Here is a 16,075-nt window from a genome sequence, read left to right on the forward strand (position 1 = left end):
AACTGAACTGGGTAATCAGTAAATGTACCTCATGGTGAATTTCACTACTAGTAATAAAAAGACCTCTTGGGTTGAATATTCTGTCTCTAAACAATCATTTTTAAAATGCTTTCCTGGGATGTCTTCTTTCTATAGACATCTAGTTTTATTACTCATCTACTCGTTTTTTCAATTTAACTTTTTCAGTTTGTTTTCAGTTGGAATGACTTTTCAGAAAAGTAGAACCGGATAGAGCACATCCGTAGTCACGTTGGAGGGAAGAGGGGATTGGGGTACGGAGGCTGAAAAAGGTACAGAGAAAACCAAGATTTCTCGCCCTCCTGTGCCCCCAGAAGAGCATCCCCAGCCTCAACAGGACGACCCAGCAGGGGAGCCGGGCCGCCCCTCCCCCATGGTCTCCCCCTTCCCCCGGGGACTAAAGAAGGGGGACAGCGCGTTCTGTTGGGGGTCACCGGGCCGGCGCCAGGCTGCGATTGGACGCGCCCCCATCAGGCACCCGCCAGAAACACAAGCGCTGCAGCAGTGTTGCAGTGAGGGCTTTAGTTTTTTTACGTCTCCCACCCCCTCCCCTCCGCACTCCATGCCGGGTCTCTCTCCAGCTCGCTTGGGCTCGTTCGCGCCGCGTGAGAGTTGGCAAAAACCTCGCAGCCGCCGCTGCCGCCTCTGCCTCGCCCCGGTTACCGCCCCAGCCTCTCCGCCTTCTCCCGAGCCCTCCGCTCCCGCCATGCGGCCAACTTGGGGCTCCTAAACTGCCGCCTTTTAGCTGCGCGCTCTCCGGCCAAAGTCCTCGAGGGCCGGTTATGGTTTAGGGCGCTAGAGGGGCCAGCACAGAGGTAACGGGAAGGGGAAAAGACGGCTAACTGGGGGAAACAAGGCCAAACGATGAGTTTCCAAAAGGAGGACGGAGTGAGCAGCCTGTGCCAGAAGGCGCTGCACATCGTCACCGAGCTGTGCTTCGCGGGCCAGGTGGAGTGGGAGAAATGCTCGAGCATCTTCCCCCCGGACAGGGGCAGCCAGGGCGGAAGTAGCGCAGGTAATTGGGGGAGGGCTCCGCTCGCGACCTCCCCCCAGTCGTCTGGGACCCGCGTCCTCTCGGCTCTAAGCTCCCGGGTCCTGAGCCTTCAGTGTGGCGCCGGCGCATCTTTGGGACGCCGCGCTTTCCTATCCTACCTCGCTCCTTCCTTCTGGTCAGCTCCTGGCGACTTCCAGCGTGGACTGTTCGGGTTTTGTCTCCTCGCCTCCATCTGCCCGGCTTCTTCCACTTCTCCGGTCCACTCCGTACCCGCCGGCGCCGTCTCTCGCTCCCAGGCGCCTGCACCCCCCCTCTCTCAGCTCTCCCACGCCTCCGATCTCCCTCCCGGAGTGGAGGGGCGAGCGCGGGCGGCGGCGTCCGACTGTTAGCCGAGCGCTGCCCGCGGGGGCCATTCGCCACCCGGACTCTGGCTGTCCTAGCTTGTCCCGCGGGTGGTGGGTCGCGGCTTGGGGAAGGGGCCGGGCGGAAGAATCCGGGCGTGGACGCAAAGAACCGCGTTGGAAATGGGGCTGCCTTGGCCCCCGAGAGCAGAAAAGATCCCTGTAGGGATAACCCGCGGCCGCAAGCTGTCTAGCATTTGACAGTGTGCAAAGCCCTTTAATACATATGACTTTATAGGGCTTCATGACAACGTTGGCCCAACAGCAGGGATTATGGATCCCATTTTTTGACGCGACAGGTAAGGCTCAGCGCACATACAGATTTACGTGGAACAGAGGCAAAGGGTTATAAATCCTTTCTACACACGTGCTCATACACCCCCCAACACAGGCATCCTCTCTGCCCCTTCAAGAAACTTGGGGGGAAAAAACGGGGTGGGGTGGAGGAAACACATCGACCTTCAGAAATCTGGAGGTGGAAAGAAGTCTCAGGTGACAGATTTTTCTCAAAGGGGGGTGGGGAGCGTATCAGAGCCACTGTTTTGGTCATGCTTGGGGTAAAGGGTTTTTTACCACCTGCGCTATGTGCAGCCTGTTGTGCTGTTGACGCGGGCGAGATGGATTCCGGAAGTTGCTGGCCGCGTGGTTTTAAGAGTCCCTTGTGAGAGGGTCACTTGTTGCTTTGGGAGACGAACACTGGTTGGGGATTTTCGTCATCGGGCTGGAAGGTTATTCCTTCTGTAGGGTCTTGTTTCTTTCCCTTTACTTTCCCGTCATTTTAGTCACCTGGCGGGGCTTCGTGGGTTGAGGGTAGCCAAGGCAACAGGTAAGAGTTGGACCGTAGCTCAGTGTGGAACGTGACGGTGAACTCTGTGCTGGGGAGGAGGCAAAGAGGGCACAGTTAGTGATCCCCTCATCCACTACTACCAAAGACAAAGGGAGAGGGGACTGAGGTGGAGGAGAGATGTGGTTTAGTCTTTGCATACCATTATTTAAGTGGAATATTTGCACTTTTAAAATTCTCTGATCTTGGCAATAGGAACCATGAGAGGCTTCTGTGTGCACTTGGCAGAACCTGAGGAGATGTTGCTATTTGGGCCCTGGAGCGGAATGATACATAATTGCTTCTGTACATATTCTGGAAGCGTAGACATTTTGTGAATTTTTATAAACACAACAGTCTTTTCCATTTATTCAGCAGGTGTTAAATTGCTAAGAATGTATGAAACTCAACTACTAGTGGAAGGCACTGGGTGAACATTGTGTATATGCTTGTCTTGTGTATGGTAGCTAAGCATGAGATAAACACTCAAAATAGAGTGAACTTAAAATCCTGTGTGGTGATTGGATAAGTTGCTCTGAAATGTCTTTGATGATACACTTGCTAAAGATAAGACTAAGAGAAGGAAGTGAAGTGAAAGAAATGAGAGTATTTAAGTTTAAAGACCTGTACTTTGGTCATTTAACAGTTGATACTGTGGATAAAACTACTGATTTCCACCACTACCCCACCACCACCCCTTGTGATCATACACCGAATAGTGGTTTCCTGGGTCTCAAATTGATTGATAATGAGGAAAATTTGAAGGTTGGAAAACAAACACTAGCTCTTAAATCTTTATAAATACACAATTTTCAGCTTAAGGTAAAGCACAGTATATGAATTGTAGAAAGGGTTCTGAGCTCATCCTAAGCACTACAAGAAGTAGTTGTAATCCTAATTCTTTTCGGACTTTCCCTTGGGAACAAAAAGTGGGCAAAACATAGTCTAAAACAATTACATGGATATTTTTCTGCCCTTAGGGGAAAATATATACTATTCAAATGGGGTATTCAGTTTAATATATGAATATTTATTGAATGGCTGTCACTAGAAAATACATCCTACTAGGTTGTGTATGAGATATAAAGATGCACAAGATTGCTTTACATTTTCCATTTGTAAATCTATGCAACAATTAGAAGTAAAATACTTTAATCTGCAAATAAACTCCCAATACCAATATATATCTATGAAATGGATCAAAGATTATTTACCAAATCTTTAATTATATTAATTAGCCACTCAGCTTCACTTTGTTCTTTAAAGTAAATATTATTATAACTTATGTACTTGTGTCCTTTATTAAAGATCCCTACGTAAACACATTTCCAGTAGGTGATCCTTCTACTCACTCTTTGTTTAATGAGAAACACATTATTGGTAGGAGGACATGGACATTGAATGGTACAGTGGTTTTTTACTTTCAGCACTGCCCAGATGGTGTCAGTTATTCTAAGGTTGCAGTGACAATTGCAAGCTTCCAGATTGTGTATATTTTTAGATTCCTTCATATAGGTGTAGAGGCAGAGAAGTTCAGGTATAGTCCTCCTTTGGTCTCCATAGGGGATTTGTTCTAGGAGCCCCCACAGATAACAAAATTTGTGATGCTCAAGTTCCTTATATAAAATGATGTAGTATTTGCATGTAACCTACAGCGCTTCCTCCCATATACTTTACATCATCTCTAGATTACTTATAATACCTAAATCAATGTAAATGATTATGTAAATAGCTGTAAATACAATGTAAATGTAATGTAAATAGTAGCCTGTGTAACAAATTCAAGTTTTGGTTTTTTGAACTTCCTAGAATTTTTTTTTTTTTAATATTTTCAACCTGTGGTTGGTTGATCCCATGGATACAGAACATGGATACAGAGGGTTGACTGTAATCCTAAAGTTATTCTACCTTAAAGAAGTCATGAATCATATATATAAATAAGATATTTTCCTACTGTTTTTTTAATGCCAGTAAGGAGCAGCTTCACCATTCTCTTTACCATTTACTACTACAGCAGTAGCAGAAGCAGCAGCAGTGTTATTGACTTGAGTAGCAAGCAATTAAGTTGACAGATCCTATATTTTAGTAAACTTTACAAAAACTTAACTGCAGATGGCAACACTAGTTAATTTACTCTTTTGGAATAGTTTTTTTAGAGACATTATTGATGCCAACATTACTAGTACACTGGAAAGTTCATCATGTGCCATTTTTTTAGAAAATCAGATTTTTGCAGTCTTTTTGCCACTGATTCTCCCTGTCCCCCTAAATAGATAGATCACCCACTAAATTCATTAATTTATTGATATAATAGGACTTAGTGCTATAATGCTTAGGGAAAATACAAAACAATATATTGGCCTTAAGTGTGATTTTTCATACATACTGTGATTGAATATACATAAGAGTTTTTGAACTGCATTTGAGTTCATTTCTGGTCAGTCTTTAATTGCTTCTCCATATCCAAATCCCTATGAGGTTTTAGGAAACTTTGTTGCTTGAAAAGCAGACCTCATAAATTCAGCTAATCAAACCCACTTAAGCTCATAGTCACATCACAACTGTATAGACCTAACCATAATTTAAATATTTTAAATAAACATTTAATTCATTAATGTTATAAACTTGCATTTTTACACTTTTAATTTAGTACTAAAAATTCTAAAATAAATATTTAAACAAATTCTTCTAAATTCATGTGTGTTCTTCAATTTCTTAGATGTGGGAGCAAGTAGGTATTTATATGGCAAACACTTTCACTGAAGTTACTTGACTAATAAGAATGGTACTGGTACCATTAATTAAATGTTGTGCACAGTTCAAGTTCATGTAAATGTAGAATTAATATACAATCACAGGTTATAAATCATTTACTCAATTACAAATATGTAAAGATTTAAAAAATAAATTTGGCTAATTTAACACGATATTTGGTACTATACTTGATACCATATTTTATTGAATCTAAGATGCTATTGATTACAAGACACAACATTATTTTATATGATACCAAAAAAGGAAAAAGAAGGATGCAAATTAAATTATGCTTTCTTATCACATAGAATTTTTATTTTATACTTATGGAAAAACTTCTAAAAGTTAGACATAAATTTTTAATATCATATATCACTCTTGTACAAATATAAAAAGGAAAGCATAAAAGACAAATAGGTTAAAATAATTTAAAAATTAAAGTTTTGAGTCTGATTCTTCTGAATGGCTTTTTGATTGAGAATTGGTGATACCTTTGTTTATCCACTCATTATTGGACTCTCTGCCATCAAGAATGCTGTCAAGAGTAGTAATGATGCATTTTTTTTCCTTGCAGAGATTTATAAGAGATATAAAATCTAGTGTTGCTGTGCTCTAAAGCTAGCTGTACAGTTATGTCGAATGTTGGCAATGTTGCCAAACTCATCTGACCCAACAAAAGTTTGGCTTATGAGGGTTACGGGTCTGCTTCGCTATTTTCTCCAGTATTTTCTTCCAAGCCAATTTAGACTCATTCTGCGACTTCTGATGCTGATGTATTTGCTTTAGCACATACACAGAGAAAACTATGACACACTTACTTAATGGCTATTAGCAATTGTAACAAGCTTGTTATTCTTCATCCAGCTGCCTGGAATGTAGACATTAAGCTTGCCATCTTGGACTTTAAGGAGAAAGCAAAAACCTTTGAATAGAAAAGTAAAAATATAGAAGAAACCAGGATTCCAAACACCTGAAGCTGATGTATTTGCCCTGCTTTCTTATGCTGAGCCAATTAATTAAATGAGAGAGAAATAAACTTCTATCTTGTTTAAGTCACTATTTATTTGGTCCCTTATTGTAGAAATCAGAATTATGCCCCATTATAATAATAACACCATATGAAGAGTATAAATAAGTTAACTTCAAAGATAATTCCAAATTTTCATTTTAGAGGCAGCTTTCCTCAGCTTTCTCTGAATAAGAGTTGCTGGTTTGAGTTTTATTTCCTCTTGTTCTCTGCAGAATGTTGCCATAAACATGGTCTGTCATCAGGCAACAATGAGGACAACCAAAGAAACAAAAGACTTGGAATATACAAGAAATTATAATTTCTGATTAATTGAGAAATTACTTCTTTGTACATTTTGAGAAATTAAAAAACTAGAATTTTAAAATTTTAAAAAATGATGCAGAAAGACACAGATAAGATTATCAACTAAGGCAGTAGTAATTGGAATTGAAAGCATGCAAATTGGCCTATGCTTTTCTGCATCGTAGCCATCTGCATGGTTAATAGGTAATTAGACCTAACAGTATTTACATTCCATAGTAATTAAGACCATGCAAATGTTAGACTTTAGCAAAGTTCTGTTTTACTAAAAGATTCTGAGGAATTAGCATTTTTTGGCTTATTCTGTTTGCTGATGAGAGTGGTCTTTCCTGTTTTATTCAGAACAATGTCACTTTATTTTGAGATATTAAGACATGATAAAAGAGTAAGATCTTTATAGCTACAAATCAGTCAGAGATACAGAGTCAGCCAACCAGACAGACAGATAGATAAGTAGATACATACCGGTGGAAGCAATAGTTATGCATATGTATGTAGTCAAATCAGAGTTTGAGCAATTTTAAACCTGATTATCTTTGAGTCTAATCTAATTTTTGAAATTTCATTTACTCTAATTCTTACCAAGATATAATTGGATGAATGGCATATAATGGATTCTTTTTAATTATCCAGAGACATTAAAATTTTGAGCTAAAGAGATCCTACTCATCAAGTTTGCTCATTAAAATGGGCAATTTCAAAGTCTGTGTGGAGAAGGCAAACCATTCATATTCGTCACCCTGGCCTCCGAATGGTTGGCCCCTTTGCTCCAGTGATCTTCTCCTCCTCTCCACCTTACCTCATTTCTTTTATGATCATGCTCAAACACTAGTCATTATGTTAAACAGTACTATTTTAGAATTATAAATTCAAATATTCCGAGCCCCAACGAAGAGCTCCTATGCTTTTATCTTTCTCATTTGGAAACTCCATTCAGTTTTCTACCTCTGTGTGAATTCCCTGTCAACAAATATTGCATCATACTTATGATACATCATTTATTCATCACAATCATTTTTCCTTTGAGGTTTATCGCATTCTCCTGGGAAGGTAGAGGGTGCTCATTCATGGATAAATTCATCTGCTTCTCTATTCCTACACCAAAGAAACTGAATATTTAGGAGGTTTTAAAACCAGGCAGACGAGTATCACTCTTAGTCTCCAATATCAAAAGAACCCTCAATTCTGACCAGACATCCTTTGTTTTCCTATTCAATTTTCTCCTGTTCTCTAAAGTTCATATATCAGATTTTCCCCACTCTGTTTAAATATTCCAAATTATTCCCCAATATCCCAAAATAACTGGCAGTGGACCCTAACTCCTATTTTGCAGAGAAAATTGTACTTACAAACAAGAATCCCCTTGTCTTCCTGCCTATACCTATAAACTTACCTGATTCTAGAACCATCCTCCTTTTCTTTTTTTTTTAACATCTCTATTGGAGTATAATCGCTTTACAATGGTGTGTTACTTTCTGCTTTATAACAAAGTGAATCAGCTATACATATACATATATCCCCATATCTCCTCCCTCTTGCATCTCCCTCCCACACTTCCTATCACACCCCTCTAGGTGGTCACAAAGCACTGAGCTGATCTCCCTGTGCTATGGGGCTGCTTCCCACTAGCTATCTATTTTAGATTTGTTACTTTATATAAGTCCATGCCACTCTCTCACTTCATCACAGCTTACCCTTCCCCATCCCCGTATCCTCAAGTCCATTCCCTACGTCTGCATATTTATTCCTGCCCTGTCCCTAGGTTCTTCAGAACCATTTTTTTTTTTAGATTCCATATATATGTGTTAGCATACAGTATTTATTTTTCTCTTTCTGACTTACTTCATTCTGTATAACAGTCTCTAGGTTCATCCACCTCACTACAAATAACTCAATTTCCTTTCCTTTTATGGCTGAGTAAAATTCCATTGTATATACGTGCCACATCTACTTTATCCATTCATCTGTCGATGGACACTTAGGTTGCTTCCATGTCCTGGCTATTGTAAATAGAGCTGCAATGAACATTGTTGTACATGACTATTTTTGAATTATGGTTTTCTCAGGGTATATGCCCAGTAGTGAGATTGCTGGGTCATGTGGTAGTTCTATTTTTAGATTTTTAAGGAAGCTCCATAATTTTCTCCATAGTGGCTCTATCAAATTACATTCCCACCAACAGTGCACTTTTCTCCACACCCTCTCCAGCATTTATTGTCTGTAGATTTTTTGATGATGGCCATACTGACTGGTGTGAGGTGATACCTCATTGTAGTTTTGATTTGCATTTCTCTAATGATTAATTATGTTGAGCATCCTTTCATGTGTTTGTTGGCAATCTGTATATCTTCTTTGGAGAAATGTCTATTTAGGTCTTCTGCCCATTTTTGGATTGGGTTGTTTGTGTTTTTGATATTGAGCTGCATGACCTGCTTGTAAATTTTGGAGATTCATGCTCTATCAGTTGCTTCATTTGCAAATATTTTCTCCCATTCTCGGGGTTGTCTTTTCATCTTCTTTATGGTTTCCTTTGTTGTGCAGAAGCTTTTAAGTTTCATTAGGTCCCATTTGTTTATTTTTGTTTTTATTTCCATTTCTCTAGGAGGTGGGTCAAAAAGGATCTTGCTATGATTTATGTCATAAAGTGTTCTGCCTATGTTTTCTGCTAAGACTGTCTGGCCTTACATTTAGGTATTTAATCCATTTGGAGTTTATTTTTGTGTGTGGTGTTAGGGAGTGTTCTAATTTCATTCTTTTACATGTAGCTGTCCAGTTTTCCCAGCACCACTTATTGAAGAGGCTGTCTTTCCTCCATTGTATATTCTTGCATCCTTTATCAAAAATAAGGTGACCATATGTGCATGGGTTTACCTCTGGGCTTTCTATACTGTTCCATTGATCTATATTTCTGTTTTTGTGCCAGTACCATACTGTCTTGATTACTGTAGCTTTGTAGTCCAGTCTGAAATCTGAGAGCCTGATTCCTCCAGCTCCATTCTTCTTTCTCAAGATTGCTTTGGCTATTTGGGGTCTTTTGTGTTTCCATACAAATTGTGAAATTTTTTGTTCTAGTTCTGTGAAAAATGTCATTGGTAGTTTGATAGGGATTGCATTGAATCTGTAGATTGCTTTGGGTAGTAGAGTCATTATCACAATGTTGATTCTTCCAAGAACATGGTATAGCTCTCCATCTGTTTGTATCATCTTTAATTTCTTTCATCAGTGTCTTATAGTTTTCTGCATACCGGTCTCTTGTCTCCTTAGGTAGGTTTATTCCTAGGTATTTTGTTCTTTTTGTTGCAATGATAAATGGGAGTGTTTCCTTAATTTCTCTTTCAGATTTTTCATTATTAGTGTATAGGAATGCAAGAGATTTCTGTGCATTAATTTTGTAACCTACTACTTTACCAAATTCATTGATTAACTCTAGTAGTTTTCTGGTGACATCTTTCGAATTCTCTATGTATAGTATCATGTCATCTGCAAACAGTGAGAGCTTTACTTCTTCTTTTCTGATTTTGGATTCCTTTTCTTTCTTTTCCTTCTCTGATTGCTATAGCTAAAACTTCCAAAACTATGTTGAATAACAGTGGTGAGGGTGGACAACCTTGTCTTGTTCCTGATCTTAGAGGAAATGGTTTCAGTTATTCACCATTGATAACGATGTTGGCTGTGGGTTTGTCATATATGGCCTTTATTATGTTGAGGTAAGTTCCCTCTATGCCTACTTTCTGCAGGGTTTTTATCATAAATGGGGGTTTAATTTTGTTAAAACATTTTTCTGCATCTATTGAGATCATCATATGGTTTTTCTCCTTCAACTAGTTAATATGGTTTATCACATTGATTGATTTGTGTATATTGAAGAATCCTTGCATTCCTGGGATAAACCCCACTTGATCATGGTGTATGATCCTTTTAATGTGCTGTTGGATTCTGTTTGCTAGTATTTTGTTCAGGATTTATGCATCTATGTTCATCAGTGATATTGGCCTGTAGTTTTCTTTTTTTGTGACATCTTTGTCTGGTTTTGGTATCAGTGCGATGGTGGCCTTGTAGAATGAGTTTGTGAGTGTTCCTCCCCCTGCTATATTTTGGAAGAGTTTGAGAAGGGCAAGTGTTAGCTCTTCTCTAAATGTTTGATAGAATTCACCTGTGAAGCCATCTGGTCCTGGGCTTTTGTTTGTTGGAAGATTTTTAATAGTCTCAATTTCAGTGCTTCTGATTGGTCTGTTTATATTTTCTATTTCTTCCTGGGTCAGTCTCGGAAGGTTGTGCTTTTCGAAGAATCTGTCTATTTCTTCCAGGTTGTCCATTTCATTAGCATATAGTTGCTTGTAGTAATCTCTCATGATTCTTTGTATTTCTGCAGTGTCAGTTGTTACTTCTTTTTCATTTCTAATTCTGTTGATTTGAGTCTTCTCCCTTTTTTTCTTGATGAGTCTGGCTAATGGTTTGCTAGTTTTGTTTATCTTGTCACAGAACCAGCTTTTAGTTTTATTGATCTTTGCTATGGTTTCCTTCATTTCTTTTTCATTTATTTCTGATCTGATATTTATGATTTCTTTCCTTCTGCTAACTTGGGGTTTTTTTTGGTTCTTCTTTCTCTAATTGCTTTCGGTGTAAGGTTAGGTTGTTCATTTGAGATGTTTCTTGTTTCTTGAGGTAGGATTGTATTGCTATAAACTTCCCTCTTAGAATTGCTTTTGCTGAATTCCATAGGTTTTGTGTCATCGTGTTTTATAGTCATCTGTTTCTAGGTTTTTTTTGATTTCCTCTTTGATTTCTTCAGTGATCTTTTGGTTATTAAGTAGTGTATTGTTTAACCTCCATATGTTTGTATTTCTTACAGTTTTTTTCCTGTAATTGATATCTAGTCTTATAACATTGTGGTCGGAAAAGATACTTGATACAATTTCAATTTTCTTAAATTTACCAAGACTTGATTTGTGACCGAAGATATGATCTATCCTGGAGAATGTTCCAGGAGCACTTTAGAAGAAATTGTATTCTGTTGTTTTTGGATGGAATATCCTATAAATGTCAATTAGATCCATCCTGTTTAATGTATCATTTAAAGTTTGTGTTTCCTTATTTATTTTCATTTTAGTTGATCTGTCCATTGGTGAAAGTGGGGTGTTAAAGTCCCCTACTATGACTGTGTTACTGTCAATTTTCCCTTTTATGGCTGTTAGCATTTGTCTTATGTATTGAGGTGCTCCTATGTTGGGTGCATAAATATTTACCAGTGTTATATCTTCTTCTTGGATTGATCCCTTGATCATTAGGTAGTAGCCTTCTTTGTCTCTTGTAATAGTCTTTATTTTAGAGTCTATTTTGTCTGATATAAGAATTGCTACTCCAGCTTTCTTTTGATTTCCATTTGCATGGAATATCTTCTTCCATCCCCTCACTTTCAGTCTGTATGTGTCCCTAGGTCTGAAGTGTGTCTCCTGCAGACAGCATATACACGGGTCTTGTTTTTGTATCCATTCAGCCAGTCTATGTCTATTGGTGGGAGCATTTAATCCATTTACATTTAATGTAGTTACCAATATGTATGTTCCTATTACCATTTTCGTAATTGTTTTGGGTTTGTTATTGTAGATCTTTTCCTTCTCTTGTGTTTCCTGCCTAAAGAAGTTCCTTTAGCATTTGTTGTAAAGCTGGTTTGGTGGTGCAGAATTCTATTAGCTCTTGCTTGTCTGTAAGTTTTTTAATTTGTCTGTCAAATCTGAATGCGATCCTTGCTGGGTAGAGTAATCTTGGTTGTAAGTTCTTCCCTTTCATCACTTTAAATATGTCTTGCCACTCCCTCCTGGCTTGCAGACTTTCTGCTGAAAAATCAGCCGTGAACCTTATGGGGATACCCTTGTATGTTATTTGTTGTATTTCCCTTGCTGCTTTTAATATTTTTTCTTTGTATTTAATTTTTGATAGTTTGATTAATATGTGTCTTGGCATGTTTCTCCTTGGATTTATCATGTATGGGACTCTCTGTGCTTCCTGCACTTGATTGACTATTTCCTTTCCCACATTAGGGAAGTTTTCAACTATAATCTCTTTAAATATTTTCTCAGTCACTTTCTTTTTCTATTCTTCTTCTGGGACCCCTATAATTGGAATGTTGGTGCATTTAATGTTGTCCCAGAGGCCTCTGAGGCTGTCTTCAATTCTTTTCTTTCTGTTTTTTCTTTATTCTGCTCTGCAGTAATTATTTCCACTATTGTATCTTCCAGGTCACTTGTCTGTTCTTCTGCCTCAGTTATTCTCCTATTGTTTCCTTCTAGAGAAACTTTAATTTCATTTATTGTGTTGTTCATCATTGTTTGTTTGCTCTTTAGTTCTTCTAGGTCCTTGTGAAACGTTTCTTGTATTTTCTGCATTCTATTTCCAAGATTTTGGATCTTCTTTACTATCATTACTCTCAAATCTTTTTCAGGTAGACTGCCTATTTCCTCTTCATTTGTTTGGTCTGGTGGGTTTTTACCTTGCTCCTTTTCTGCTGTGTGTTTCTCTGTCTTCTCATGTGCTTAACTTACTGTGTTTGGGGTCCCCTTATTGCAGGCTGCAGGTTTGTAGTTCCTGTTGTTTTTGGTGTCTGCCCCCAGTGGCTAAGGTTGGTTCAGTGGGTTGTGTACGCTTCCTGGGGAAGGGGACTAGTGCCTGTGTTCTGGTGGATGAGGCTGTATCTTATCTTTCTGGTAGGCAGGACCATGTCTGGTGGTGTGTTTTGGGGTGTTTGTGACCTTATTATGATTTTAGGCAACCTCTCTGCTAATGGGTGGTTTTGTGTTCCTGTCTTGCTAGTTGTTTGGCATAAGGTGTCCAGCACTGTAGCTTTCTGGTTGTTGAGTGGAGCTGGGTCTTAGAATTGAGATGGATATCTCTGGGAGAACTTTTGCCATTTGATATTACATGGAGCTGGGAGGTCTCTGGTGGACCAATGTCCTGAACTCAGCTGTCCCACCTCAAAGGCACAGGCCTGACACCCTGCCAGAGCACCAAGACCCTGTCAGCCATGTGGCTCAGAAGAAAAGGGGGAAATAAAGGAAGAAAGAAAGAAAGAAAGAAAGAAAGGAGGGAGGGAGGGAGGAAGGGAAGGGAAGGGAAGGGAGGGGAAGGGAAGGGAAATGAAGGACGAAAAGGAGGAGAAAAGGGAGAATGAAAGGGAGAAATAAAGGGAGAAAGAAAGAAAGAAGAGAGAAACCAAACCAAAAACAAATCCACCAATGATAACAAGCACTAAAAAGAATAGTAAAAACAAGATAAAAGAAAAAACTGACAGACAGAACCCTAGGACAAATGGTAAAAGCAAAGCTATACAGACAAAATCACACAAAGAAGCATACACATACACACTTACAGAGAAAAAATTTAAAAATATATATATCTATATTTTAAAAAAATAAATAAATTAAAAAAAGGAAGAGAGCAACAAAATCACTAAACAAATCTACCAATGATAATAAACTCTAAATACAAAACTAAGATAAACATAAAACCGGGAACCAGTCAGTCACATACAGCAAACCCCAAGTCTACAGTTGCTCCCAAAGTCCACCGCCTCAATTTTGGGATGGTTCATTGTCTATTCAGGTATTCCACAGATGCAAGGTACATCAAGTTGATTGTGGAGATTTAATCCGCTGCTCCTGAGGCTGCTGGGAGAAATTTCCCTTTCTCTTCTTTGTTCGCACAGCTCCTGGGGTTCAGGTTTGTACTGGCCCTGCCTCTGCGTATAGGTCGACTGAGGGCATCTGTTCCCACCCAGACAGGATGGGGTTAAAGGAGCAGCTGATTAGGGAGCTCTGGCTCACTCAGGCTGGGGGGAAGGAGGGGTACAGTATGCGGGGCAATCCTGTGGTGACAGAGGCTGGAGTGATATTGCAACAGCCTGAAGTGCACCGTGTGTTCTCCCGGGGAAGTTGTCCCTGGATCACGGGACCCTGGCAGTGGTGGGCTGCACAGGCTCCCAGGACAGGAGGTGTGGATAGTGACCTGTGCTTGCACACAGGCTTCTTGGTGGCTGCAGCAGCAGCCTTAGCGTTTCATGCCCATCTCTGGGGTCTGTGCTGATAGCCGCAGCTCGTGCCCTTCTCTGGAGCTCATTTAGGTGGCGCTCTGAGTCCCCTGTCCTCACGCACCCTGAAACAATGGTCTCTTGCCTCTTAGGCAGGTGCAGACTTTTCCCCAGACTCCCTCCTGGCTATCTGTGGTGCACTAGCCCCCTTTAGGCTGTGTTCACGCAGGCAACCCCAGTCCTCTCCCTGGGATCTGACCTCCAAAGCTGGAACCTCAGCTCCCAGCCCCCACCCATCCCAGCAAGTGAGCAGACAAGCCTCTCTGGCTGGTGAGTACTGGTTGGCAGCAATCCTCTGTGCGGTGATCTCTCTGCTTTGCCCTCTGCACCCCTGTTGCTGTGCTCTCCTCTGTGGCTCCAAAGTTCCCCCCCACCAACCACCCCCCGTCTCCACGAGTGAAGGGCCTTCCTAGTGTGTGGAAACTTTTCCTCCCTCACGGCTCCCTCCCCAAGGTGCAGGTCTCGTCCCTATTCTTTTGTCTCTGTTTTTTCTTTTTTCTTTTGCCCTACCCAGGTACGTGGGGAGTTTCTTGCCTTTTGGGAAGTCTGAGGTCTTCTGATAGCATTCAGTAGGTGTTCTGTAGGAGTTGTTCCACATGTAGATGTATTTCTGATGTATTTGTGGGGAGGAAGGTGGTCTCCATGTCTTATTCCTCTGCCATCTTGAAGGTCTCCTGCCATCCTCGTTTTCTTACAAAGGAAGACGTGATCCAATCCTTTCACCTTTGCTTCAGACTCCACCCATGGTCACCTTTTATGAGACTTTACTATTAATTATTCATTCTGCTTAATTTTCTATCTCTTCTTGTCTACTGATTCCTTCCCATAAATTTTAAAACATGCTAAAATATTGCACATCCAAACATCATCAATTCCATGTGCTACTGTTTCCCCCTTTCCTAAATACAATATCCTGAAGGAACTATCTACACTCACAGAATTCACATCCTCACTCCCATTTATTCATTAAACCACATTCATCTGTTTAACAGTCTCTGCTTCACTAGTCTCCTTGAATACACTAAAGACCTACTTGTTAAAGTTAATGGATACTTACCAACCTTTGTTTTAATTGAACTTATTTTAAGTTTTATACTGTTTACCACTTCTTAAAATATTCTCTAAACTTCTATGAAAGCACATTGATCTCATTTTTTTTCATACTTCTACTCTTTCCCAGTCTTCTATGCAGGCTCTTTGTTCTTTAAAGTTCTCTTTCTTTTATTATCGGTGTCCTCAGGAATCTGTTAAGGAGCTTTTATCTTCTCTTTCATGGATTCAGATTCTACTATTTAAGAAAGTCCTTCAATTTTATCTTGAGTTGCAGTGACCAACAGCTTACTCAAAATTTCTATTTGCATGTTGGGTATGTACTCCAAACGCAACACAGCTGAAGCTGAAGTCATTGTCTTCCTCACTTCAACAACCTGTTTGTCTCCCAGTGAATCACATTCTTGTCCTTCAATCTTCACACTCCTTCACTAGAGCCTTGATTTCCCAATGTGCTCTTTTTCCCATTTCAGCCACCCTTGTTCAGAACCACTATAATCTCTCATGTGGATGACTACTATAATCTGTTAACTATTTTTTCATCTTCTAGCTGGCCTCCACTCTTATCTTCTCCCTAGCCAGAAGGTTATTTCTGAAATGCATATTCAACCATTTCATACCT

At 39.9% G+C, this 16,075-nt stretch overlaps 1 protein-coding gene across 1 annotated transcript in view; it reads left to right on the top strand.

Annotated features, from left to right (window-relative positions):
• The first annotated feature begins 882 nt into the window (after positions 1 to 882).
• SYT10 (synaptotagmin 10) overlaps positions 883 to 16,075 on the top strand; it is a 75,217-nt gene continuing 60,024 nt past the window's right edge. Inside the window, exon 1 of the mRNA XM_061205292.1 lies at positions 883 to 1,033. Within this exon, the coding sequence (XP_061061275.1) occupies positions 883 to 1,033 (151 nt within the window). The remainder of the gene's footprint in view (positions 1,034 to 16,075) is intronic.

The sequence above is a fragment of the Eubalaena glacialis genome, chromosome 11 (assembly GCF_028564815.1).
Source record: "Eubalaena glacialis isolate mEubGla1 chromosome 11, mEubGla1.1.hap2.+ XY, whole genome shotgun sequence".
Taxonomy (NCBI): Eukaryota; Metazoa; Chordata; class Mammalia; order Artiodactyla; family Balaenidae; genus Eubalaena; species Eubalaena glacialis.